A 27423-nucleotide genomic window follows, 5' to 3' on the forward strand; every position below is an offset into this window, starting at 1 on the left:
CGGACAAAAATGTGTTAATGCAGGTTTAAAACATAAAGACAAACAGCCTCTGGTCTCACTACTGAATACAGTTTTAAATAAAAACAGTGATGCTCTTGCTGTCTTACCTCAATTAAAAACTCAAAATAAGGTTTCTCACATCGTCATGGTCGTCATAGTGTTCTGTGAACATGTGCTGAGAAGGTTTGGAAAGTGTGAGAACCAAATCAGCTCAGAATGAGGTCAGGACAAGGTGAGACTTTGCTGCTCAGGTTGAACAAAAGTGCTTTAGAAGGAGAACGGACACCAGAATAAGTGTTTGATTTTTTTTGCATTGATGGGGCTAATGATGTGTGTGTGTGTGTGCGTGTGTGTGTGCGTGTGTGTGATCCTATTTGTAGATGCTTTCATCACTGCAGTCATGTCTGTGAGCCCCTTCGTCAGTATTACAGAGCCGGGTTGAAATGTTCACATCACTTCTTCATCCATCTGTGTCTGTGTGTGTTTGTATCTGTCCTGCCTGTTTGTCCACCCAACATATTGTATTTTTAGTATTGATTTATTTTTGATTTAGTATTGTACTTCCACAAAGTTGAGAGACTCACGAGAGATAGATTTTTAAAGAATGGTTAAAATCAAGAGGTATCTTGATTTGTAGTCTCTAGTATGGATAAAGTTTCAATAACGCTGAATCCTACATTTCCCATAATGTAACTCGCAACTAACATCTTTCATTAGACTCCTTCTGCCTCCTAAATGCCTGCAACTTTCAAACCCTAAACCTCCAGTTTGTAATGAAAGTTTCTATTAAAAATTAAAGTCTCAAGTCCTAGCTAAGATGACACTATGATGACATCATCTGGGTTTGTTTTTGGAAAGTTCCTCCTTAGTAGTGCTCCTGGTGACGAGTAAAATGAACTTAATGTGTAAAATTGTCACAATTGAGTGCCCCTTTAATAACAAGCTCATATTGTTTCTATGACAGTTCATCATATGCAAATTCCTAAATGCTTTCTTCTCTTTTATCTGTGTGTCTGCAGGAAACAGTTGAGTATGCCTTCCTCATCATTTTCACAATCGAGACCTTTCTGAAGATTATCGCTTATGGTTTGGTGATGCACCAGAATGCGTACGTGAGAAACGGTTGGAACATGCTGGATTTCGTCATTGTCGTCATAGGGTAAGTCCTCAAGTTCACTCATTGATTTTTACTTTTATTGATTTGCTTTAATGTAACAAACAGTATTGTGTAAAGGCCATTAGTTCTAATTGCTGCTTTAGTGGGCGTCACATCAGCTGATTCGAACAATGTCTCTGTTTGCAGACCACGTCATGAGGTTTTGTTATTTTAGTTTGGTGTTAGGATTTTCTCTTTGATCTCTTTGACAGCTGCAGTTTACAGTGTTTCTGAGAGAGGCAGTCAGTGTTAAAGTTGCTTAAGCCTCTGCTCTGAGCAGCCAAGTGCTAATAGAGACCCTCATACACCCACAGTATATGACCCAGAAAAGACAGAGAGAATAAATCAGAGCTTTACCACCACTTGAGTGAGTCACCATCTCTCCATACTTCATCTCTTCTCCAACACTCCCTCCTATCTTTCTCTCTCCTCTCACTTACTGTCTTTTGCACACACTCTCCAATCCTGCTCTGCTTTGTCTCTGCAGCTCTTTCTTATCACTTCTCCCTTCCATTTTGATCCCTCAGATGGTTGTACTTCATGCTTTACACTTCCCCACCTCACTCTGCCCTCATTCCTATCTCCTGCACACTCTCCTCTGGTTATCTTCATCCTTATCGCCGCCTCTCTTTTTTTCCCCCTCTATCTTCCTTCCTCTCTCTCTCTCATCTGCCTATCTCTCCTCTAATACGCACAGTCCAGTGGGTAGCTGGGTCAGATCTCTGTCTGTATGCAGCACGCAGGGTTGATCTGCCGTGCAGTCAAATGCAAAGACGGCTGCTCCTGCTACGAAGAGTGACTGTTGCTGCTAAATCACTGAAATGACACACTGAAATAATAAATCCAGTGATGTGAAAATATAGCTCTGTCTATATGGGTCTGAATATATTAACTTCAAAGGTCAAGGTTCAGTCCACTTTACGACAGGTGTCAATATGCTTCAGTATCTTGTATTTATAGGACAAAGCAGGTCACGTTAAGATTTAACAGATGTTAGAAAAAGGTTATAGGCAATCAAAGGTTCAGCTGGGCTTCCTGAAGGGTTTGAATGATTTTTTTCATTCAATCCTGCGCTTCATAGATGGAAAAGTGTTGAAATGCAGGAAAAATCTTTTTACAGTATACTTGTAATATTACAGAAAAGCCTATTTTCTTGATTTATCTGATAAAAAAAGAAAGGATAACAGAACTGGACAGAATACCCAGAGAGGAAGAAATATATTAAAACACACAAATGAAAGTTTTGGACATGGATTACAGAAATGCAAAGTAGTTTAGCAACAAAGAAAAAGGTAACAGTAAGGCCACATAAAAGAACATCTATTAAATTAATGAGGAAAGATGAGGACATTAACATTTTGAGAATAGTTTTAAGTGGAGGTGAGTATTAATGAGATGTGAAGCTTTTTTTTACTTAAAGGACCATGTCAGCATGTTTGAAAGTTAGCTTTTGGACTTCAAATAATGTATTCTTATAGCTGCACTTATCAATATTTTCATATTAAGAAGTGATTAAATGACTACATACATGTGAAAGGGGTCATCAGTAGTAATGAGAATTATCAGCCTCAGTTCTACGGACTGTTTAAGCGTCTTTCAGTTCATTGAAACCTGCAGTGCATTGCACCCTCATTTGCAGCCGCAGCAAGCAACTGTTTTGAGTGAAAAAGCTCTAAAAACCCAATGTCCACTAACCAAATGGCAAACAGACACAGTAAGCAACAAGCCGGTGAACATAGTGGAGCACTTAGCAGCTAAAGAGCCAGATATTTCCCTCAGGAGTTGGTGAGGATCCAATCAGAGCCCCAAATAGAATGAATATTGGCATTTGTTAGCTGACCAGAAACACAAATCCAAATAAATGCTAATGTTGTCCTCTGTCTGTTGGGAGTGTAAATAGGTAATTGTTTGTTAAGAGGTTCACCATGACAACCTATTAAGGTGATAATATGCCAAAAAAATCAATTAAAACAACTTCAACACTGACGCTGAGTATTTTAATATATTCTGTACAGTTTTAGATATTTGGATGTACATATTTCCTATTGTTCCAGGCAGCAATTTGTTTTCATTCATTTCCATACAGTATAAAAATCCAATGGCTGACCCATGAAAGTTGCTTGAGTTGTATAGTTGATGTTGACTGTGATGGATTACACAACTCAAGCAAGTTTAGAATATGCAAATTGATTTTCACGCAGTGTGGAAATGAATGGAAACCAATCAATGCCTACAACAGTAGAAAACATGTACTCAAATATCTAAAAGAAAGTAGAATGGTTTGTAAAAAGTGATTCATAGTAAGTGAGTTAGAAGTTGTAAAGCCACTGGTGTGGTTCCCTAAAAAGTGAGGAGAATCTTTGAGGTAATCCAGCTTCACCGGTAAGGAAAGTATCACTTTTATGAAAGTGGTTCTCTGCAGTGGGTTCAGTAAAAAGGTGTCGGTGTGTGAAGGATGGTTTTCTTCTGAACCTGACTGGATGAGTAATGAAACACCAGTGGAGGGCGGTCAGTCTTACAGCTGTGACTCAGTAAAACTTAAGTCTGAGCGGACTGTGCTTGTAGGCCCTCAGAACTCCTTCCAGTCCCTATCGGCAGCTCCATTCACGGCTTGTAGTCCACAACTTTGATGTGATGTGTCAATGATTTTCCCCTCTTGGCTAGGTGAGGAATGTCTGACTGTAATGAAGTGACCTCTTTCATGGGGAGTGATTTGTTCACTTTGTGACTACAGTAGGAGGCTGTTCTTTACTGTATTTGCTGTATACAGATGTGCTGTAGTACAATTTAACAAGGCATCAATCCAGAGGGGGTGAGACGCTGCTGTATTGTACTTGTGAAGGAGATTTAAATAGTGGTTATCATTTGATATATTGCTTGTATATATTATATATGTTCTCAATTCAATGCGCTAGTAATGTCACTGTGACACTGTGGTATAAGAAATCCTGCTCCCAGGGTAGTTGAACTCTTGAACTTGTTTCTATCTGAGGGTTGTTTGCTGACCTCTGGGGTTAGCAAGAGATATTTTTGCCTTAAGCCTATTGTCTTAGACATTGTGTGGATCACGAGGTACCTAAAGGAACTGAATTTGAAGGATGTCTTTGTTTGAAGTCATTGACCATAAGGTCTCTGTGAGAACATCTATGACCACATTTGTTTGTTATAAGGTGTAACAGTTTGTGGAAGTGTCCATTTAGGGGCCTGAATGTATTTAACTTTGCTGCTAGAGAGGTATAAAGCTGTCTAGTTTGTGTTTGCAATCTTTAGAAAAAGGGCCAGCTGAAGAACATCTTCAAAAATACAAGATAATTGAATTTTTGTTTTGTGTTTTGTATGATGGATTGTAAAGTGTCTACAACTGCTTCAACAAGTAACTATGTTTAATGCTCTCTTGTGGGTGTTCTTCAGTGAACAATGCAAAAAATTACCACAACATGCTGCACTCACAGGTTCATATTGAAAGGGTTTTGTGCAGCTCTAGCACTGTATTAACAGGTGATCATCTGATAAGGAAATTACCTTAATTAAAGTATTTTGTCAAGTTCTCAAAAATGCTAAGCAGTTAATCTGATAATGTAGAACCTGCCAGTTAATTGTTAAATAGACTGTTTTTATACTATCCGTTAACATTAACAGTGCATTGTGTGTTGTGTACCGTATGTTTATTACTCATATTAATCCAACTGTATCCAGGTGATATCAGTGTGGCTTGTGGGTGGCTGTAAAATAAACCGATGACACTTACTACATTGTAGTTCAACAACAGTAAGGTGAAAAGAGGATGCAAGAATTGTTAAATGCAAAGAAAAATTGACATGTAAGGTATAAGGTTACGGTAAAAAGCCACTTTTAGAGGTTAAAGATGCTGAAGTAACTGCAACATGCTTGGTTTGAGTCTGGCCAGGCACTTCTGTTATCTCTCTTCTTTCTCCTCTAATTTCTTGTCATCACTTACTGTCAGGGCAAATAAAAAAACACTTTTATGCCATTACGACTGTGAAAGAGGTCAAAAACAGGACAGAATACCCAGATAAGTACAAATACTGTATATTAAAGCACGCATACTGTCTTTATTTGGAAAAATGAAAGTTTTGAAGATGTGGATTTTAGAAATGTAAATTAGTTCAAGAACAAAGAAAAAGGAAACATTAAGGTCTTGTATATTTTTTACTGAATTGAAAATGAATGCAGAACATAAGAACTTGTTTCCAGCGAGTGGCATTATTGATGTAAGAGAACACACATATCAATTAGTCTGAAGACACTGAAAGTTTGAGTTACATTCTTAATTTTACCTGCAGTAATTTTACCTGCAGTAAAATTAAGAAAAACAAAAAGGTTCATATCTTAATTTCTGAAGTGAATGACTTATATTTAGGGTCATGTTGGAGATAGATGTTTTCACTTGAACATGTTATCCCTTGATAATGATGATTTTTTAAATGTCTGCAATCCATAAATAAATCATATATCATTATTGGAAGTATTTGTATTATGACTTGGTATATTGTCATATACAGTGCTTACCTTTTAGGTTCCATATAATGTACTTATACCCGCTGTGTGTTTTTGTAACCCATCAAGGAATTACCCTTTACTCATCAGCTGTTTTCTGTACTGTAAAATATTACTGTTGATAACATTTAATCAAGTGTAAAGTACACAAAGGTGCAAAGAAAGCATTTTATATTTCATGTGAAAAACTTCTGTTCAGAACTTGGCCTCTGCTTGAAACTGTCTCAATAAGACGATGATATTAGGAATCAAAGTATTTGATTATAGTATAATAAAAACAGAGATTATTTGTGGGGCATCACATTCAGACAAAGTCTATGTGCCTATCAAGAAAAAAAGTAGAATAGAATGATTCTGACCCTTGTGAAAAAAACTGCATATCTACATTATATTGTCCTAAAAACATCTACTGTAGGATGGTGTTGAAATTTTACAAAATCAGTAATAATAGGTCAATATATTCTGGAAGATACTGTGTGTGTTTCAGATGCAAACCAACACTCGCAAATTGTATTTTTTTTTTTGTCCTGTCAGGACTGTGAGGTTCTCCCTTTGTTTTTACTGACAGACTCTTCAGTGTTGTCTTGGAGGTTCTGACCAAAGATGATAAGGTGGAAGAAGGCGACGGACTTAGTAGCCACCCGTCGATGCACGGCCACGGGGGTAAGCCAGGTGGATTTGATGTTAAAGCCCTTCGAGCCTTCCGTGTGCTGCGACCCCTGCGGCTGGTCTCAGGAGTACCCAGTAAGTAACGTACAGCCACATCATGTTACCCAGTGTAAACCCGGTCCTTCACATTTGCCACATTCTGGCTTTTTTTTCTGTTTTTTTGCATAATGGCCTCAGTTCTTCCCACTAAATTGTAGGGTGAAGGGTTACACATGACGAGGCCAGATGGTGTAAGCACACCATGCTCCCTGAGGACTGTTTTCTAAAAACATGTATTCAACATCAACATCTGCACCCTGGAGATAAGAGCTCTGGGTGTAATAACAGCAAACTCAGAGTAAACACTTCTGACACATTTCTGAACTATGTGTTTTTAATACACGTTTATCTACTGAAACTGGTTTCAAATGTATAGATGAAGCAGTACTGATTCACACCCAGTGGGGAAAGTGTATAGTGGGCTACAGTATAATCATGACATACTGCACATATTTTCACTCATGTTGTTGGTCATTATTGTCATAATATCAACTGAAATGACTTACGTGTATATTCGATTTATATTTTAAATGAGTGTGAGCACTGACCATCATAGAGTTAATATTTTTTCAGTAATGACGGCAATAGAAGCAGGAAGCAATCTAAGAGAATTAGGAAGCGTTTGTGCACTTGGCTTCTTATAATATGTTCATTTTCCTCCTTGCTTAGGTTTACAGGTGGTGTTGAACTCCATCATTAAAGCCATGGTCCCTCTCCTTCACATTGCCCTACTGGTCTTATTTGTCATTATCATCTATGCTATTATTGGCCTGGAGCTTTTCATCGGTAAAATGCACGCAACCTGCTTTATACCTGGTTCAGGTACGCCCTCTTGTTTGTTTGTTTTACACGTAAAATCCATTCAACTTTCTTGTTTATGCATGGTGTAATTTAAACCCTGTAACAAGCAATTATTTTATGTTGAAAACAATCTTGCCTTAAAACTATTTGGCACATAACAACATGTTTTTCAACTTGATGCTAAAGGTGAAACCAGCCTTATCTGACAGCATGAATGCTCAGCTGAACCGGTGCACAAATTTTATTTTTAACCAATTCATGAAGACATATTGAAATAATAGCGTATGTCATGAAAATTCTCTGTCTCAGTCATTCATTTAAAGTCCAACTGAAATGAAATTGCCTTTTTTGTCTACCACAGCATACACATCTGCTCTGTAAATCACTTGTCCTGTGCTCTCCTTTGAAAAAAAAAATCAGAAACATAACAGGAGAAATTTTAAATTATTTTAATTCATGATTACATCATTTTTCATTCTTGAATAAAGCGATAACTTGGCGTTGACGGTCACACTGAGCCTGATCACATCCTGCTACACAACACAAGAGCCACAGCTTTCCCTGCTAAAGTGTCCTTCTTATCTAATTTACACACATGAGCACACGTCTTTTCCTGCACCTTAGTTTGTTGAACAAGTGCACCGCTAACGTCAGTTAGCAGGCTAGACAGCTAATTAGTTGCTCAGCTGCAGCACATTAAACAGTGTGTAAACATACCTGAAAATGTCACTTTGGACCTGTCAAACACTGGTTTGGTTGTTGCGTTTTCAAAATCCCTGTTAGCGATGCACTGTCTGTCCATGTTTGTTTACTTTGTTACTGTTCAGCAGGCCTAACCAGCCAGCTAATGTCAATCAGGCAAACCTCTGACACGCCCCCCCCCCCAGCCAGCTGAGATAAAAAGGAGCATTTCTGATGTTTTTTCTTCATTCAATAATATAGAACTACTAATAATACATTTAAAAAGCTGGTTGACATAATGTATAACCACAAAGAGTGATGATTAAATGTGATTTCAGTTGGACTTTAAGACTCCACAGACAGGCTTATTGTTCCTTCAGAGCTTCAATAAAAGTTAAGCATCAACAGATAGTTAATCACCCTCTACATACAACAGAGTGTGTTTGAATTGAAGTTTAAAGTGAACTCCTGTGCGTGTTTTAAAAAGCAGTGTTATATTTTGCTGAGATATTGTGCCATTTATATGTCAAATCCCTATGTGACACCAGTGGATGTCTCTTTCTGTAGATGCGATAGCAGAGGAGGAACCAGCTCCATGTGCGATCTCAGGGCACGGGCGCCAATGCCCCATCAACGGCACCGAGTGCAGGGAAGGCTGGCAAGGTCCCAACGGTGGGATCACCAACTTTGACAACTTCCTGTTTGCCATGCTGACGGTGTTTCAGTGTATCACCATGGAGGGCTGGACGGACGTGCTGTACTGGGTAAGTCCCTCGCTGTTCCCTCCCAGTTCAATAACCTGCGACTGTCATATGCCTTCAGCTTAAATGTCTACTCAGATCAGACATGCAACAATAATGTGACTGACATTCTAAAGATGAAGCTGCTGATAATCTCCTGAGGCAACTCTTATCACTCTGATGTGACTGATTAACTAAATGATTGAATGCATTCAACAACTCATCTACAGTAACAATATGATGCTATCCTGGCGCTGTCAATATTCCTACAAGATCTCTAATTTTCCTCATCTGAAGAAAAAGCTACCATTATCTAACTTTTGCTCTGTTCTTTTCTGATAATTTCTGCCTGTAACAGCTTATTTCACGCTTTTCTTTCTCTTCATTCCTTCTCTGTTCCCCCTACTCTCCTTCGTCTGTGCTGATGCTTGCTTCTCCAGATGAACGATGCTATGGGCTTTGAGCTTCCATGGGTATACTTTGTCAGTCTTGTGATCTTCGGCTCCTTTTTCGTTCTTAACCTGGTTTTGGGTGTGTTGAGCGGGTAAGCACCTTCTACTCTTTGCGGACAGAGACCCTCCACTTGATTGCAAGCTGGATGGTCTCTGTTGTTAAATGTGTTTCTGTCTGTTAACCCGTCACTTTTGGCTCCTGTAGGTCAACGACGCCATTGGATGGGAAACACCTTGGATTTATTTTGTTAGCCTGATCATACTCGGCTCCTTTTTTGTGCTAAACCTTGTGTTAGGTGTGCTTAGTGGGTAAGAGACAACTTGTGCAGTGGTTTTTGTCTGCAGTGTGCAAAGCATGTATGATGTGGGTTGTTGTGGACCAGGGCATTGCTTGCTGTGTTTGGGAAACAGTATTAGCTTATACATAAGGTACGTTCTGTGCTGCAGATTCTTGAGATATGGGAGACTCAAACACACAGATCCTGACAATCTTTATACAAATTGAGATATTAAACCAGTGGTTACTCTATGGTAGGACGTTGAGATAAATGTATATCCTCTCTTAGGCGTTCCTCTCTGACCTCTGTTGGTGTCAAACTATCATATCCTTTCCACGGCAACTGCAAAGTGAGCGTTTCCTTCCTCCCCCACCCCCCCACCCCATCCCCAACCCACCCAACCTCCTGAGAGAGAAATTAATCTTATTCCTCGCCCTTCACTCCCTCTGCGCTCCTAAGCTCTCTCAAACCCCAGTTTGCTTTCCCAGTTCTGTGGAGTGGGGGTGGGGTATTACAGTAGAATTAACTCTGGATGGTTGACCAGCCAGCAAAGCCTGATTTCGAAAAAAGCCAATAAGGTTAACATAGTCATCAACTCAGACACTCTTGCAACCCTGTCGGCTACTTGAGAGTGTAATAATTTATTATCCGCATCAACTTTTTAAATGCTTTATTTTTGCGTCTCATACAATTTTATAACACCACTCAAATGAGACACTTCTCATATGTTTCTCTTTTTTCATTATCACAGCTTAAGTACATATTTTTCTCATTAATGACAATATCCCGCCATGCAATGTTAATATTTACCTCCACTCTTCTGAACCTTTACACATTATAGTTTCTACAGTTGTTGTTTTATATAATCTATGAATTTAGATCCTGTGTAAATGTGGCAGGTCTCTCGAAACCATCTGTCTACCTAAATTGCCTTTTCTGTATGATTAAGATGCTCGCCTGAAGGATACGCTACTGTACTGTAGGGCTCTAAATATAGCGCTGTGTTGTCATTCAAAGGTGTACATCTCCCTCCAGTGGCTAGGGTTCAGAAAAACACGCAAGACATTGAAAGGTTGTGATTGAAGTATGTGAATACTGTAAGAACAAGGAGAATATGCAGAAATATCTTTGTTCACTGTAAATCTAGAAGACGTTCTATTGTTAGAGATGATTTATTATACGAGGGATGACTTGTTTATTTATACTTTGTGTGAAAGATGTCTGTTGTTTGCTGTGAAAGTAAGTTCCTCCTTATGTGTGTGTATTTTTGGTAATGTATGTGCTCCTGTGTATTCGTATGCGTTTGTGTACGTGTGCCTCTGCAAACCCAGAGAGTTCTCCAAGGAGAGAGAGAAGGCCAAAGCTCGTGGAGACTTCCAGAAGCTGCGTGAGAAGCAGCAGCTGGAAGAGGATCTGAAGGGTTATCTGGACTGGATCACTCAGGCTGAAGACATCGACCCTGACAACGAGGATGAGGCCGATGAGGAGAGCAAACGCAACCGTAAGCACCTTCTCCCAGTTGTCCCACTTCCTCCTTTACGCAATGCTGCACTGCCATAACAAGTGTCCTTCAATACAGAAAACTGATCAAAACTGTTCGTGCCACATCAAGGAAATTACTGGAGCAGCAGTAGCATTGTGTGTTATTGTTATGCCTTTTTTTATTATATAATCAGGAAATAAACAAGTTTGTATTCCAGAGAACACTGATGTGTCATAGGGGGAGTTTCGGAAAATAGGTAAACACAGTTGCCTGAAACTAAAAGATGATTTTCACATTTGGAAAATCCCACAGTACTGTATGTGCTTTTGCCAACTAAGACATATCTAGTGCAGGTACAGTGGTACCAATGGTATTATAGTAATGAGGAAAACAAGACTAGGTCAAAACCTAGTATATGGCTGGACCATGGTTAAGCTACGTTTGAGTAAAAAAAAAAAAAGGTTATAAATGCAGTTTCAAGAACAATATTTTCCACTCATATCTTAAGATGTTTGATTTGACTGAGAACTTTTTTTATTTTAATTCTTCTTATAACTATTCCAGTTACCTATCTGTGAACTCCCCCTGCTCTTTTATCTTTTTCACTCTGCAGATGTCTCTAGTTTTTCAATCTGCATTAAGTGTTTTGTCAGAGTGATTGTTATTTTGGGTGCTTTAACTCTGCGCTCTTCCTCATGCCTCTATGCACCTTTTTTCTGCCTCTTTCCCGGTCGATGATCATGGAGGCTGCAGTGGAAATTGTAAATGAAAGTTTTGACAGCATTTTGGGTGCAAATTCAGGAGGCTTATCTCCGCCCATTTACTGCGGTTACAGTCAAATCAAGCGCACTAGCAGAGCAGCCGCTCCACACTAAACGGACACAACAGCTACATGAGTCTCATGTTTTACCTGCAAGACTCGTGTTTTAATGCTGTTGTTCATCGTTTGTGATGTGAAAACGTCAGAGAAACAAAAAGTCTGCATCCTGGTATTAGTTCAGTTATAAAATCCAAACGCACAGCAGAGTGTCTCTCCTGCCGGCTGCTGACAGCGCTGTCAGCCAAAGAGTCGATCCCACTGGGCGGTAGAGGAGACGGCAGAGACACTGGTACGTGTCTGTATAAACAGGAGTTTAGCCGACTTCACTGCTCTGTGTTGCGCCTTTGTCCTCCACTTCCATCATCTCGTGCCGATTCATTTTGAAAGAGCAGCGGCCAATAAGGAAACTCCAACACTTGGCCGACCAACCAATAGTGTAACTACATCACTCACTCAGTCACTCACTCATGAACAACCGCAGTTATAGGGCTGCTCCGTGGCCGGTCCAGCCAAAAATCTATATTGTAAAACATCACACTTAAGTCATCTCTTCTTTCAGCCCCATTATTTTCAATAAACTCTCATTAATCATGCAGGAAAAAATCATAGAAGAGAAACATTTAACTTCCTCCACTAACCGTATCAATATTTCTTTATGAAATTCATGCAAATATTTAGTGAGTCTGATTAAGCCTTTTAACACACAGTTTTCTCACTCAACTTTTCCAAAGTCATCTTGGCACTTGATGTTAATCACTTAATGAAGTAGAAGTAGATGAAGCAGAGTGATGAAACATCTGTGAAACATATGCAGATTACCAGTTAACAGTGCAATCACAGTTGATGGTGGAATAATACCATAATAAAGCAAAATTATCAACAATATTTGTGCCATAGTCAATGTATTTACACACACACACACGTACATGCACACATATTGACCACAAAATGGTCTTTCCCTAGATGTGTTCAATATAAATATATGAAAGGTGCTTGAAGCTGTTTTTATCTTCACTCTCAGTGTATGTCACCGATCAAAGTGGAACACACTGTGAGTACCACTGCAGTTTATCTGAGAAGGAAAAAATGAAAAAAAAAAACATATTACTTGAGCAGTAGAAAAACTCTTAATCCAAATCCTCTTCATATAAGCAGCACATATGATGCATAACAGAGAAACTGCGACTGCTTCACCTTATACAGTACATGTAGCAGAGGATCTCTGTTCTCTGCGCTCTGTCTGTTCCCCTCAACCCATATACTGCCATCATTATTTAAGGTACACTGATCATTTACTGTTGTCTCCCCCACATGCCCTTTCCCTCAGTTATACTTAGTTTAATACTTTAAACTTAGTGTATAAACACTTACAGTAAAGGTTCAGTGTTAAGATGAGGCAGGTCCATACAGCTTTTCTTCAACATCCATCCTGGCTTTTGGTGTCTGTCGATGATACATGAGCCCCCACTAACATGTTTACATGTAAATGCTTTAATTTGCACTATAACATGTTAGTACCGGGCCAGCAGGCGCTTCCTGTGATTAACCGCTGTCCGTGTTGTTCTTCTGCCCTCCTCAGTGTCTGCAGCCCCTGTGGCTCCTACCGGTCTTGTCATTTTGTTGGATATTGATATTTTGAATACTGTTGTTGTCCTGTGGTGCTTGTGTGCTCTGACCCATTTTGATAGCAGCCCATTCTCGCCCCTCCATGTCCCTCTGCTGTGCCGTTGTGTCTGAATGCATGGGCTTGCATGCATTACACATGAAGGGGTGACTTTGGCTGACCTTACTGAGAAGAAGAAAGGAAGGTTTGGGTGGTTCAGCCAGTCGTCCGACACTCATGGTAAATCCTGTGGTTTCCCTCCTAGAGTTTTCTAGCTCTTGTGTATGTATGTATGTGTGTCTGTGCGTTTGAGTGTATTTGATGCTCGAACTGATCTGATACAGAAAAATTAGCAGTTTTCACTCAATAATGAGACAATTTTTCAATATTTTTACAAAAACAAAAATATCTATTATCTGTTGTTATTAATCACCATTCTGCTGCCTTGCTCTCCTTGTGAGCAAAAAAAACACAAAAAAAGAAATCAAGTCTGTCATCTATTAGTTAATCATCATTACTGTGTTCTTTTCAAATATAATAAATTGATTGTCACTGGAAACAAGGAAATTAATGTTAAAGATGAGCAGCAGTAACCCAAGAATTTTAACTGGAGCATCCTGAGTGACAGCTAAGTGAGTCTATGTGTGTGTTCTGTGTAGCATAATGCAATGCCTCATCACTCTGTGCATTACTATTGTGTGTTAACCCTCGTATCCGAGCATCACAGCCTTTTTTGTTTGTTCCTCTCCTTCTAAACGAAAGAGTTTTTATCATCTAACCATTAAAAGAGTCTAACAGGGAATAGGAATACAGCTGCTTTTGATAGCAACCACGCCCCGTTTCCTTCCCACGTCCCATCTCAAAAGCAGGGGCTCAGTATGAATGTAGGAAACAGGGCTAAACCCAGATCACTACTCCAGCAGTCAGCACTATTTTCGGAGCTGAGAGCTGTCCGACCACTCAGGAATCAAAGCCAAAACGTCTACATAAGCTAAGCAGTGTGCGCTCTCGACACACACCACGCTCCCTCATAGGAGTTAAGGCACTGAGACGTTTCACACAGTTAATCATCATCTGTCTGCGCGGTCTTCCAAAGCGCTGGCAGTACTTTGAGTGTAGCATTTCAGAGACAGCTTTAAGAGCTCTGTCCTCCTCGCCCTGCTCCCTTCTTTCCTCTGCCCCTCATTGTCTGCATCAGTCAGCCCTCGTAGAGCAGCTGTCCACTCGCCTGTCCCATGTCAGCTCCCTTTCAGCACTTGGTAAATGATACTGATGATGACAGTGATGCACAGCCACAGCGCTTAGCTCCTTCCTTTCTATGAGGTAGTTTTAAAGTTGCAACAAGGCTTTGGAGATTCAAATATATATATATATATATATAATAAGTTATATAATATAATAATTTTGATATTTCTGTTTTTAAATCACTATCAAATAATTGTGATGCACTTGGATATAGTTTTTAAATTGTAAACTGATTTGTAAAATTTGTTCTTTTTGTGTGCCTTTTTTCGTCAGAACTGCCTGATGTAATGAAGGCAGTCTACATTTCTTTTTCACTTGCACTGCACTGTGTCTGTCTGAATAATCTTGTTCAACTGCGGCCACTGTGAAGTGCATGTGATTTTTTTTTTTTCGTTAAATGTCTGCTTTATTTGCTGCTGCAGCGAGCGTTCCAGCCAGTGAAACAGAATCTGTGAACACAGAGAATCAAAACGGGGAGGATGAAAAGACACCATGCTGCGGACCTCTGTGGTGAGAATGTGCAGCACTTTGCACAACACACATTTCCAGAAACAGAACCACTGGTATCAAATTAAATTATAGTATAGGTGTGACACTTGCTATAGAGTCTCACATCACAGGCATTTGGCACAAACAAACATCACCACATTTCATCCTCAAATGCTACTTTCTTTACATTTTGCGGTGGTTTTCTGCTAAAAGACAATTGGTTAATGTAAACATCACATGTCTTCGTGCCTCCTTATGCTACTGATTTTTACAGCAGGATACTTTTTGCCTTGTGATAAATTGATAATCTTCATCTTGCACCCCTACTAACAAACATCTGTCACAACCTGCATTTATACAAACTTATTGAATTCTTCTTTCTTTCAGTCAAAAAATTTCAAAGTCAAAGTTCAGGTCAGTATATCTGTGTGTCTTTGTCTCTGCATGATGTATAAAGCTGTTACTATAATGTGCGTGCCTGCATTAGACTATGTACAGAGTCTTTTTTTATTTATAAGTGCTTAGCTTTCATATCACTGTATTTTTAATGAGACTTTCCCAGGGATGATAAATCAAAAGTTTTTATAAACTCAGCATATACCACAAGGTATTTTTAGAGAAAAGCCTTATGCAGTGTTTTCAGCTCATTTACTGTATATAGTATGACTTGCAAAAAATCTATTGATGTACAGAAGTGCCCCCTCACTCCACTGCTTTCAAATTATTAAATGAAATGATCCGTAGTGATTTTTTTAAAAAAAACAAAAAAACACTGATGTATTTATTCCTTTGCTTAACGATACATGTGACAGTCTATATCAGTTTATTTTCAAAGTGCATTAATGTTATTCTTCATACTGATGTTCCATTTGTCTTCTTAAGTCGGCGCTGGCGCCGCTGGAACAGGTTTTGCCGCAGGAAGTGCCGGTTGGCTGTCAAATCGGTGCCTTTCTATTGGCTGGTCATCATCCTGGTGTTCCTGAACACCCTCACCATATCATCAGAGCACTATGACCAGCCGTTGTGGCTGACACAAGTGCAGGGTATGAAGCTCTGCAGTACACTTGATATGATAGTCTTAATGTGAATCCATTTTTGGCTTTTCTGAACATTTTCACTATTTTCTCTCCCTGTTTGCATTTATTTGAATGAAAATATCTTTAATATATCTCATGATTGTCTGTCTCTACTTGATTTATACCAGATTTAGATACACATTATATTAAATACAATTTTAATATTAATGAACATTTTCCTCTATTGAAATACTAAATGTGTAATATTGCAGGCTTGGATATCTAATGTGTCACCATACCTCTCATTACACTCTCCATCTATTTATATATTCCAGTTATTTATGTTTTTTTTTAAAGTTCAGTGTTTTTTTTCTGGCTTTCAGATGTGGCCAACAAGGTGCTGCTAGCCCTGTTCACATGTGAAATGTTGGTGAAGATGTACAGTCTTGGGCTACAAGCCTATTTTGTTTCATTGTTCAACCGCTTTGACTGCTTTGTGGTGTGTGGAGGAATCACCGAAACCATTCTGGTTGAGCTCGAAATCATGTCTCCCCTCGGTATCTCTGTGTTCCGCTGTGTCCGCCTGCTGAGAATCTTCAAGGTCACTCGGTAAGATGGCACCATGCTGTTTATGAGTGTGTGTGTGTGTGTGTGTGTGTGTGTGTGGTGTTCAATTCATCATCTGTATCTCTTGCCCTTTCTTGCTTCGCTTTTCTTTCCAGTCACTGGCAGTCTCTGAGTAACCTGGTGGCATCTCTGCTCAACTCCATGAAGTCCATCGCTTCCCTGCTGCTTCTGCTCTTCCTCTTCATCATCATCTTCTCCCTGCTGGGCATGCAGGTGTTTGGCGGAAAGTTCAACTTTGATGAGACACAGACCAAGAGGAGTACCTTCGACAACTTCCCCCAAGCCCTCATCACTGTATTTCAGGTATTTAAAGTCTGATCCACAGTTGACAAACACATTTACGTTCAGCCTTTGCCAATGAAGCATTTACTAAAAATGACTTGAAAATTCTACTAACATGGTAAAAAGCTGTTTTGTTGTGCAGAATTTTAGATACTTAGGTTTTACGGACTGCTGAAGAGAGGAGAAACAAATCAATTTCTACAATGCTAGTGCCAAAACATTGATATGAAGATGTGTAGCAAATTTTCCTTTGATTCTATTTGGACTCAGTTGCCCTATTTTGATTGCCTTTCACTTTTTCTCTGTGTGACTGAAGTCCTCGTGACTTTGATTTTACCAACAAATACTTCAGTGTACTTCTCCAGTGTCAAAATGAGGTAAAATATACAGTATATATATGTTAGGAAACTCAAATTTGCACGTTGTCCTCTACGTGGTAAGATCTATTTTTGTTATTTTTTTTAAAGGTATTCATGTGTTTCCTACACTGTATCACAACTCTGCCCATTTATAGCTGGTTTGTTGGGTTGTAGCATGTGAAAATGTGTTCTTTGTGTATCACTGTATCACTCATTCAGATTTTGACTGGAGAAGACTGGAACGCTGTCATGTATGATGGGATCATGGCATACGGAGGCCCTTCCTCTTCTGGGATGATCGTGTGCTTTTACTTCATCATCCTTTTCATCTGTGGAAACTGTATCCTCTCTCACTGATACTGACACACCTGTAGCTGCTACATACATGCAGTAACACATCCTGGGCTTCTTCCTGTTACTGTGCAAGCATGTGGTGTTAGTTTATTGCTGCATTATTATTACTAGTATAAATTACATTGCCAATTCAAACTTAAACACTAACTGAAAGCCCAGTTTCCTTCAGAGTTTTTGATGAGAAAGTTATCCTTTACTGAACACTTTGCTCAGATATCCTCCTGAATGTCTTCTTGGCTATTGCTGTGGACAACTTGGCAGATGCAGAGTCTCTCAACACAGATGATGGAGACAAAAAAGGGTGACAGCTTTGCTGTTGACGCTCTGTGACAAATATTAATATTTCAAATGTTAGTTTTAAATGCTTGAATGGTAGCAACAGTGTTCTGTCAGTGATGAAAATACCTCTGCTCATTCCAGGGACAAAAAGGAAGATGAAAAAGATGACAAGGTATTCTTTATCTCTTTCAAACACTGAGCTTCAAATCATAAAGTAACTGTAACAGTTTGGGGAGTTATGTAGGCTGACACACACACTGCATACTTTCTATTTTAAGGAAGAAGAGGAGGACATTGACGACACTGCAGCAGAGGAGGAAGACCCTGAAGTTCCATCGGGGCCTCGGCCAGTCATCTCTGAGCTGGTAAAGAAGGAGAAGATCACTCCTATCCCAGAGGGAAGTGCCTTCTTCATCTTCAGCAACACAAACCCGTAAGAAAGAGCGGCAGACAGACTGTACACATATGGATACGTACACACAGGTTGTGTCTGATGTCACATTGGGGTCTTGTGCTGTGCTGTGTTCCTTTCTGCTCCAGGGTTCGTGTGTTTTGCCACAAACTCATCAATCACCACATATTCACCAATCTCATCCTGGTGTTCATCATGCTCAGCTCTGTCTCTCTCGCTGCTGAGGATCCGATACGAAACTTCTCAGCTCGCAATATTGTAAGTCTTTTACTTTCTACAGAAATGTTTTTATTGCTCCCAGCAAAGATAAGTGTGCAAAGTGACATTATTAATAAACTACTTTTCTGGTTGTAATGTTAGTTTAACATTTTGAGGTTCTTTAGTGTCATAATTCTTTGTCTTTGGTCCTTTAAATGACTGACCACACTGGTGGTTTTGCATGTTTTAGCCCATTTACTAAAACTTGCATACTTTGCATTACTACTGACCTTTTTTCCAAAGCACACACCACAATGATTTTTTTACATTGATTTCTAACCTTAAAGTCAGTGTTTCTTATAACATTTACAGTACCAGTCAAAAGTTTGGATACACTTTCTCATTCAAGGGAATGGGAAAGTGTGTCCAAACTGTCGACTGGTACTGTATTTAAAATGATTTGATATTCAGAACAATGGCAACATGAGATCTGTTTAGGACAACAACATTAATTGAAAAAGTTATTTACTTCACATCATTTTCAGCGAAGCAACAAAAATGTGATTATAGATGTTAAAAGGCTGTCATCAGAAAAATCACATAATTTTACTGGTATCAATAAAGATGTTGTGTATGTCTATAAAGTGTGTGAGTCCTCCCATTTATCATTCTGCCAGAGCTCCTTTTCTTCTACAACATCTACATCATCTATCCTGTCCTTAGCTCTGGCTTGAGGACACACTTCACATTACTTGCAGTTTATTTTAACATAAATTAGGTGCTATTGCCAGAGCAAAGACAGTTCCTGTCACAACACCAGGACAAATGCTTGAAAATATGGGCTGTCTATATTTAAAGGGGACATCTAGTCACCCTGCTCCAGCTGGTCTGTTCCAGCATTCATGATTTAGGGGTTTAATACTCAACAGCAACCTTTTAAATCCATGAAACAACCATTCACATTTTCCTTTTGACAATATTGTTTGTCTCTTGGAACTGCTTTTCCAAAAACAATGCAATGCTTTTTAGCAGGTGACTCATTCAACTTAGAAGTCAGTGTGCCCTTGAATGCACTATAAAGAAGTGTTATTTTTAAGTAGTGCCTGCATCAACTCATTGAGGACAACGTAACTTTTATATAAAGTTAAGGCAATCGAATTTTAACAGAGATGTATTACTGACTGTATGATCAAGTTATGATCCTAAAGATTTAGTGAAATTCTGGGGGCAGCAAACACTCCTTGGGCAGCTACTTTATCGAAAAACAGAACAACAGAAGAGCAACTGGTGTGTCTATTAACAGTGCAGCCAAACAAACTCACCTTGTTTTAATGAACATTCAATTAAATGGCCTTTTTCCTTCATGCCATGACTGGAGGGGAAATATTGGGTTTGCATTAGCAGTAACTTAATACAGTATTGGGGCAGCATAAAGACAATGAAGGGAAAACAGAGAGCCTGATATTAATTAGATAAAATTAGAAACAGTAACACTTGATTACATGCATGCATCGTTTATCTGTGAATCCCTCGTGCGTAATTAGGCCATTTGAATAATACGCAGGAAATGTGGACTCCTCCACTGACAATGAAAATTACTGTGTAGAAAGGTAATTACTGAATGTAAATACATCGAACAGCTATAAATACTGACCATAAATAGTATCAAAAATAGGGTTTGACTTCATTTTCATTATAAGTTTAAGCTGGTGTCAATTTTCTATGTTGTGCTGGAATAAATTTCTAGCTCTCTTTCTTGGTACACTTTGGTTGGCAATAATGTAAAGAACATGCAATTTATATTCCATGAGCTAAAACAGCAAAAGCACTGGTACAGTCCTGTAAGTCAACCTTCACCCTAGTGATCTGTGTGTTTCAATAGTGCATTGTAATGATTTTATGTGACCACTAACATTACTATGGTTAATTTATGATATGTTTGGCATAAGAAATGTGATACTGAAACCACCTTTTGTCATATTAACTAGTCACTGGATACCTTTTTGAAAATAATTACATTACTGTGTGACGTTTACTCCCACAAACTCTTTCCAGAAAATGCTTCAAATGTTTTTTTTTCATTCATTTTGTTTTCATATGATGTATGAAGCTGCACAATGAACTGTCTTTGTTAAACATGTACGTTGCTTTTTGCAGATACTTGGTTACTTTGACTATGCTTTCACGGCTATCTTTACTGTTGAGATCGTTTTGAAGGTAAATGTCCTGTGTCCCCTGTCCGTGCTGTGACTAACCACACCCCAATAACACTCCAAACGTCTCGTTGCCTTCCAGGTCCTAGGCTATGCAGATTATGTCTTCACTAGTATGTTTACATTTGAGATCGTATTGAAGGTAACCCCTTAAATGACAACGAGAGCCTTGCTGCATTCTCTCCTTGTGTGTCACCTGCCACTCAGTACAACCTGGCTTGTTTGTTTCCTTTCTCTTATTTACTTTTTTCTTCATGGCACCTCTTTTAAAAAGCAAAAAAAAACAAATATTGGAGTTGTTAGTTGCTACTTTGCACACACAAACACGAACACAAGAATTGTTCAAATTACACTAATCAAAGAACTCATGTTGGGGGAAGGAAACATCACATCAACATTACATTATACTCACATGGGTGTCACGTCATTCGGGCAGTCATCGCTGAAATGATTTTGATGATGCAGATATGTAAAACATGATGCAACCCTTTGTGCGATGCAACAAATTTTAATGGGCTGTTCAGACATCGTCAAGGCATTGGCTGAGTTGAGTTTGAGTTTCAGGGAAGTGTTCAAAGACGTAAAGTCAACTCCAGTCGTACTGACTGCTCTTCAGTTTACCCATAAAAGAGGGGGCAAAACCAACCATGTTCCTGCCGAGCATGGTTCAGTCTGCTTTCCCTGACTGAGTGCATAGAAATGTGGAGTTATCTCTGCAGCCACTTGGGCTAAAACCTGCCAAACCCATCGCTGTTTGACTCAGAAATTCTCAAATGCTCTTGGTTAGCACTCTCCTCTCTCTGACTCCCTGCAGGACTCCACATTTAATTGCACTCGGAAAATTAATCCTTTACTTTTATTATTTGAAGAAGAGTTATTTTGGCTGGTTTTTCTTCTCTGCCTGCTGAACTCTGAAGTTTTAATTGGGAGCTGCTTCCCCTTATTCTGAACTATTAAAGAACATAATGGAATGTGCTTTAAGATGACGGTCCACATGAATGTGACAGTAAGGCCATTTCTACTTTCCAATCACTATAACTAGAGCTCTTGCAGGTAGTAAATATCCCCAACATCATGGCAACAAAATGCATGTTTTATTGCCTCATCCCATAGTAGATTGTGAAATGAATGACTTACTACTACATTCATGTAGTTAAGGGCCGTGGGGGTGGCAACAGTAGATTTAGCCTCCTGTTTCACTGCTCTGAGCTCGCCACCCCAAATCAGAGTGATCTACAAGAGTGTGGAGAGTGTGTGTGTGTGTGTGTTTGACTGAAAGCTGGTGAGTGCTGTATATGTGAGCATATGTTTTTCCTATTCTAATATGTTTGCACAGTGTGTGTGTCTGTGTCCTCTGAGGTGTGGTGTGTAAGTGTAACACTATTTGTGTGTCTAGTGTGGATGAAATATGTGTTTTTTCTTTGCTATTTGCTTCTCTAACTTCTTCTGTTCTCTTCTCAGATGACGACATATGGAGCTTTTCTCCATAAAGGAGCCTTCTGTAGGAATTACTTCAACCTCCTGGACTTGTTAGTGGTCGGGGTTTCCCTTGTCTCCTTTGGCATTCAGTGAGTACAAACGCAGACACATTTGCCTCCTGATTGTTGTACAAACAGCAAAGATGCAGCACAGTTTAACTTAAATGACACTCTGTACATTTGTTTTCATCATTTAGGTCCTCGGCCATCTCAGTGGTGAAGATTCTTAGGGTCCTTCGTGTTCTTCGACCCCTGAGAGCCATCAACAGAGCCAAAGGCCTGAAGGTGCGGCCTCATCACAGAGCCGCCCTGCAGCTTGTCCACACTAATAACCACCACTCTGAGACTCTTCTGTATGAATACAAAAAAATGTATGTCTCTCTGTCTTACAGCATGTGGTGCAGTGTGTGTTTGTGGCCATCAGAACAATTGGTAACATCATGATTGTCACCACTCTGCTCCAGTTCATGTTCGCCTGTATAGGGGTGCAGCTATTTAAGGTCAGCAGCACTTTACACATGATATTTAGATATTTAGTTAAAAGTATATTTATGAATCATTAGAATTATTTTTTTTTCATTCACAGGGAAAATTCTATCGCTGCACGGATGAAGCAAAGTCCCACCCAGAAGAGTGCAAGTTAGTTTTAAATGTCTTGTACCAGTGCTACAAATTATTTGCATCGTGGTTTGCGACTTAACCTTCATGAATTATGTCATTTTCTCAAAGGGGCACGTTCATCTTGTATAAGGATGGAGATGTGAACCAGCCAACCATCCACAAACGACTGTGGCACAACAGTGAATTCAACTTTGACAACGTCCTCATGGCCATGATGGCTCTGTTCACTGTGTCTACTTTTGAAGGCTGGCCAGCGTAAGATTCACACTTTTTACTCCCCCGTATTAAAGCTTTGAAATTATTATTCGAGAAGTCAAATCTAAACATTTACCCAGAGCATGTAAGGATTTAAAATAACATTTTGTTTGTGAGGCACATTTCGTACACAAGATGCAGCTCAAAGTGCACAAAGAGAGAAACGAATAAGTGACACAGATGATAACTGTTAAGAGAAACTGTTGCAGCTGCAGCTCATCCTCTCTCTCTGTCGTCTCTTCTCAGGTTGCTATACAAGGCCATCGACTCCAACAGGGAGAACCTTGGTCCCATTTACAACTACCGAGTGGAGATTTCCATCTTCTTCATCATCTACATCATCATCATTGCTTTCTTTATGATGAACATCTTTGTAGGTTTTGTGATCGTCACATTTCAGGAACAAGGAGAGAAAGAGTACAAAAACTGTGAACTCGACAAGAACCAGGTCAGAGTCAGCAGGTTCACAAAGTGTGGGTGTGAGAGGCAGTGTGTGTGTGTGTGTGTGTGTGTGTGTGTGTGTGTGTGTGTGTGTGTGTTACAGTGTATTGATAAAAGCTTGGCACAGAGATGAGGGATCTTGATCAAATGATACAATAAGGAGATCTTAAAGTACCTGCAAAATGCTTATTAAATCCAATACTACTACTAAATGCAATATTTTTTCTGATAAATTCCTGAACCAAACTTCCACAGTAACTTTGTAAGCTGCATTAAAACCCATAGCAGCAAGGTTTTAATGATAATAATAATTTATCGTTAAGGATTTAAGGATTTACTGAATGAATAAAATCATCCTCTATTTTGATGGACGAAGAGGATCTGATGGTTCTGTTGGGCTATTACTTTTTATTAGTATCATTTTTATGATCTATGCTCATAACATTTGTCTGTCAAATATCAGTATCTTGCATAAAAACCAAGTTTATGTGTTTCTGTGCAGCGTCAATGTGTGGAGTACGCTCTTAAGGCGCGTCCACTGAGGAGGTACATCCCCAAAAACCCATACCAGTACAAGTTCTGGTATGTGGTGAACTCCACTGGGTTTGAGTACATCATGTTTGTGCTCATCATGCTTAACACACTCTGCCTGGCTGTACAGGTAAGACATCAAGTCATTACACCCATCAAACCAACCAGCTCCGTGAAGAAAATGAGTGTCTGTTGTTCTAGTGCTGTATGATGGTTTGATGCAAAGGTGATCAGATTTATTCACAGGTTATTTTAAATTTGTTTATTTAGTTTGAAAGAAGAGGTTGAGAAAAAAGTAGACATTTAATAAAACTTATGAGAATGTGGTATTATGATCAATTAATAATTCATTTATTTATAGTTTACACATTCATTTGAGTCTATTATAAAGTATCAATCACCGGTCCATGAGTCCATGTTATGTACCAAAAAATATTTTCATCATTATAGATGCATCAGTCTCTAAAAATGTTATTTTGTGATCAATAACTTAAGTGCCAACTTTCTGCCTTCTGAACTGTCATAATTACTTCAGCATGTCTGCAGTTTTTGTGATATTTGTTATGAAATTTTCAACTTTGGCGTGCCCCGCTGGAAGTCTCAAGAAAGACACTGTGGTAAACAGTAATGAAAGCTGACCTGAGGACAAAGAGATAAATGGGCTGAAAGTAGAGCTGCAACAATTAGTCGATCAACAGAAAATTTATCTGCAACTATTTTGATATTCGAGTAATTGTTTAACTAATTTTTCAAGTAAAAATGCTAAACATTTGATAGTTCAAGGCTCTCAAATAGGTCTTGGTTATTCCTTTTTGTACATTTGATATTTGGGAGTTTTGGACTAGACAAAATAAGACATTTGATGATGTCATCTTGTGCACTGGGATATTGTGATGGATGTTTACTGATGTTTTATTGACCAAATGATTAATCAAGAAAATGATTGGCAGATTACTTGATAATGAAAATACTTGTTAGCCAAAAGCTTTTCATTTACCAGTTTTCACAGATTGTTTTGTTTTTGTTTGTTTTTTTCAAAAAAAAACCCACAAAGAATGTTGTAATCACAAAAAATATACACATAACTTCAAAAATTAGACTTTTCAGAAAATGAATTTGTCATTATGAAACAATTATCTTATTCTTATTCTTACATATGTTGTTTATTTTTCCATCTCCCTAGCTAATATCTTTGTTTTGTATTAATTATTTGCATATAAAACTAATAGCATCTCAGTTTTCTTTAACTGTTCCTGTCTTCTCTGCAGCACTACGGCCAGTCGGCACTCTTTAACTATGTAATGGACATTCTCAATATGGTCTTCACTGCTGTCTTCACTGTGGAAATGGTTCTCAAACTCATTGCTTTCAAACCCAGGGTGAGTCATCCCACACATGTCTTCACACACAACTACTTCCAGCAGATCACACACACACATAAACTCAAATAGATACACAAATACCTGCACTGAAAACACACACACACACATTCACACACACACACACACACATATCCAATTTTAGCATACATTTATTGATACATAGCTTTATTTCTAAATGTTGAAGAACAGAGCAGCACATGTGAACGTGGAAATATTGATGAGTCTGTGAATATTTTTTCATTTTCCCCTCGACGTGACGTGCTGGCCAACAGCTGTGTGTTGAGAAGAAGGACAGGATGCTAGTAAGAGACAGTGTGGGGTGCAGTGCTGACTTTTGCTAAAACATCCCTTGCTGTTTGTCAAGTTTTTGGCAGCAGTGTTTTTGCATGTAATATTAGAATCAACATCAATTAGATCTGGTGCTCTGCAGCTCAGTGCACTATAATAATGAGCCTTTCAGCTCGAGTAGCTTGCAGAGGTTCTTGTGTGTTTTAAATTACCAGCATAAGTGGATCTAAATTTCAGTGTGAGAGTAAAGACTTTTTGTTATTGCTGCATACAACTTGCCCACTGCTCGCTCAACCTCGTTTAGGGCTATTTTGGAGATGCCTGGAACGTGTTCGACGCCCTGGTTGTGATTGGCAGCATAGTAGACATTGTTCTCAGTGAGATCGATGTAAGTAAGCTCAGCTTTAACTGGCTCCACCACTCTCTGACCTCTCTCTGTTCCAGCCACCTCGGCTCACACCGCAGACTTTCAGAGCAGGACTTAGATTTCTGACTTCTTATCTGATTTCTCTTAATACTGTCTCTTTTTTCTCTCTTTTTGTCCTCCCTCATCCTGCCATTTCACTAAATCCTTTGACTCATTCCCTGTCTTCCTCTCATTTTCTATTCTTCCCTCATCTGTCTGATTCTGTTTCCTTCACCTCCTCACTGATTCTCTCTGCCTCTCTCTTTCATTCCCATCTTCACCTTTACATGTCATGTCGTGCATTAACAACAGCACTATTTCGCTGATGCTTGGAACACATTTGATGCCTTAATTGTTGTCGGTAGCGTCGTCGATATTGCTATCACTGAAGTTAATGTGAGTACTACTTTTTTCTGACTTCCCAGTTTAACTGAAGCCTGACAGGAAAGCCACATGGCAATCACCAGAATTATTTGTTGAAATTTGATTATACTCTAGTGTAGTAACCTTTTTGGCTTGTTGCCTCTTGAAATGAAACTACTTGTGACCTTCATGATGAGAGTTTTGAGCAGATCAACAGGAGAGTGATTTTTACTTCTCTGATTTTTTAATTTGTAGGATTTTACAGCCCTTAAGAGGTGAAAATATGTAGTATTTCACAAAGAAAAGCAGAAAAAATAGAAAAAAGTGGAAAAAGAAAAAAATATATATAGACAAATGTAACATTTGGCAATCATCATCTGCTTTAGTTTGTTCAGTTGTAACTTCCACTTTAAAATGGTATCTGCTAAACTAAGAGCCTCCTGAGTGTGCTAAAACTTTACATTATGTTACATCTTTACAAGACATTTTTAGTTTTTTAAAGAGCCATCAGCTTATTCTGTAAAGCTTCAGTTTGACTTCAATCAATGTCCTCTTGTTATCAGTGCTACATCTGATTTAATCTACTAGTCTGTGTTGTTGAAATATTGCTTCTTCTCCATGTCTTAATGTCACTGTGTTTCAGTAACTGTTTGTTGCAGGAATTATGACAAAATTTGTGAAAAACATGCTGATTGTGACCGCCTCTCAGATTTCTTTGTGAACTGAGGCCTGTATTTAGTTCAGAGCAGGTTGTCTAATTCTTACTTTTGTTCATTTTGTTTCCATAGAAACTTGTAGAGGCAAGTATGGCAATGAACGAAACTGTTGTATGTGTGTAACCTATTGTTTATAACAACTTTATCTTCGGGACCCCTTTATAATGCGAATGGATTAAAAACTTAATTAGTTATGTGATGCTTTATTGACTTGGGCAAAAAATAGAT

At 38.9% G+C, this 27423-nt stretch overlaps 1 protein-coding gene across 1 annotated transcript in view; it reads left to right on the forward strand.

The window, feature by feature from the left end:
• cacna1da (calcium channel, voltage-dependent, L type, alpha 1D subunit, a) overlaps positions 1-27423 on the forward strand; it is a 64967-nt gene that overhangs the window by 19463 nt on the left and 18081 nt on the right. Inside the window, exons 4-30 of the mRNA XM_067587273.1 lie at positions 1020-1159; positions 6243-6418; positions 7052-7204; positions 8432-8628; positions 9045-9148; positions 10666-10835; positions 13406-13480; positions 14908-14995; positions 15362-15388; positions 15857-16017; positions 16374-16599; positions 16713-16920; positions 17478-17598; positions 17826-17913; positions 18033-18063; positions 18170-18324; positions 18432-18561; positions 20659-20718; positions 22176-22282; positions 22390-22477; positions 22585-22692; positions 22779-22831; positions 22922-23068; positions 23315-23516; positions 24012-24170; positions 25309-25419; positions 26015-26098. Of these exons, the coding sequence (XP_067443374.1) occupies positions 1020-1159; positions 6243-6418; positions 7052-7204; positions 8432-8628; positions 9045-9148; positions 10666-10835; positions 13406-13480; positions 14908-14995; positions 15362-15388; positions 15857-16017; positions 16374-16599; positions 16713-16920; positions 17478-17598; positions 17826-17913; positions 18033-18063; positions 18170-18324; positions 18432-18561; positions 20659-20718; positions 22176-22282; positions 22390-22477; positions 22585-22692; positions 22779-22831; positions 22922-23068; positions 23315-23516; positions 24012-24170; positions 25309-25419; positions 26015-26098 (3369 nt within the window). The remainder of the gene's footprint in view (positions 1-1019; positions 1160-6242; positions 6419-7051; positions 7205-8431; positions 8629-9044; positions 9149-10665; positions 10836-13405; positions 13481-14907; positions 14996-15361; positions 15389-15856; positions 16018-16373; positions 16600-16712; positions 16921-17477; positions 17599-17825; positions 17914-18032; positions 18064-18169; positions 18325-18431; positions 18562-20658; positions 20719-22175; positions 22283-22389; positions 22478-22584; positions 22693-22778; positions 22832-22921; positions 23069-23314; positions 23517-24011; positions 24171-25308; positions 25420-26014; positions 26099-27423) is intronic.

Source organism: Thunnus thynnus, chromosome 4, assembly GCF_963924715.1.
Source record: "Thunnus thynnus chromosome 4, fThuThy2.1, whole genome shotgun sequence".
In the NCBI taxonomy this organism is placed as follows: Eukaryota; Metazoa; Chordata; class Actinopteri; order Scombriformes; family Scombridae; genus Thunnus; species Thunnus thynnus.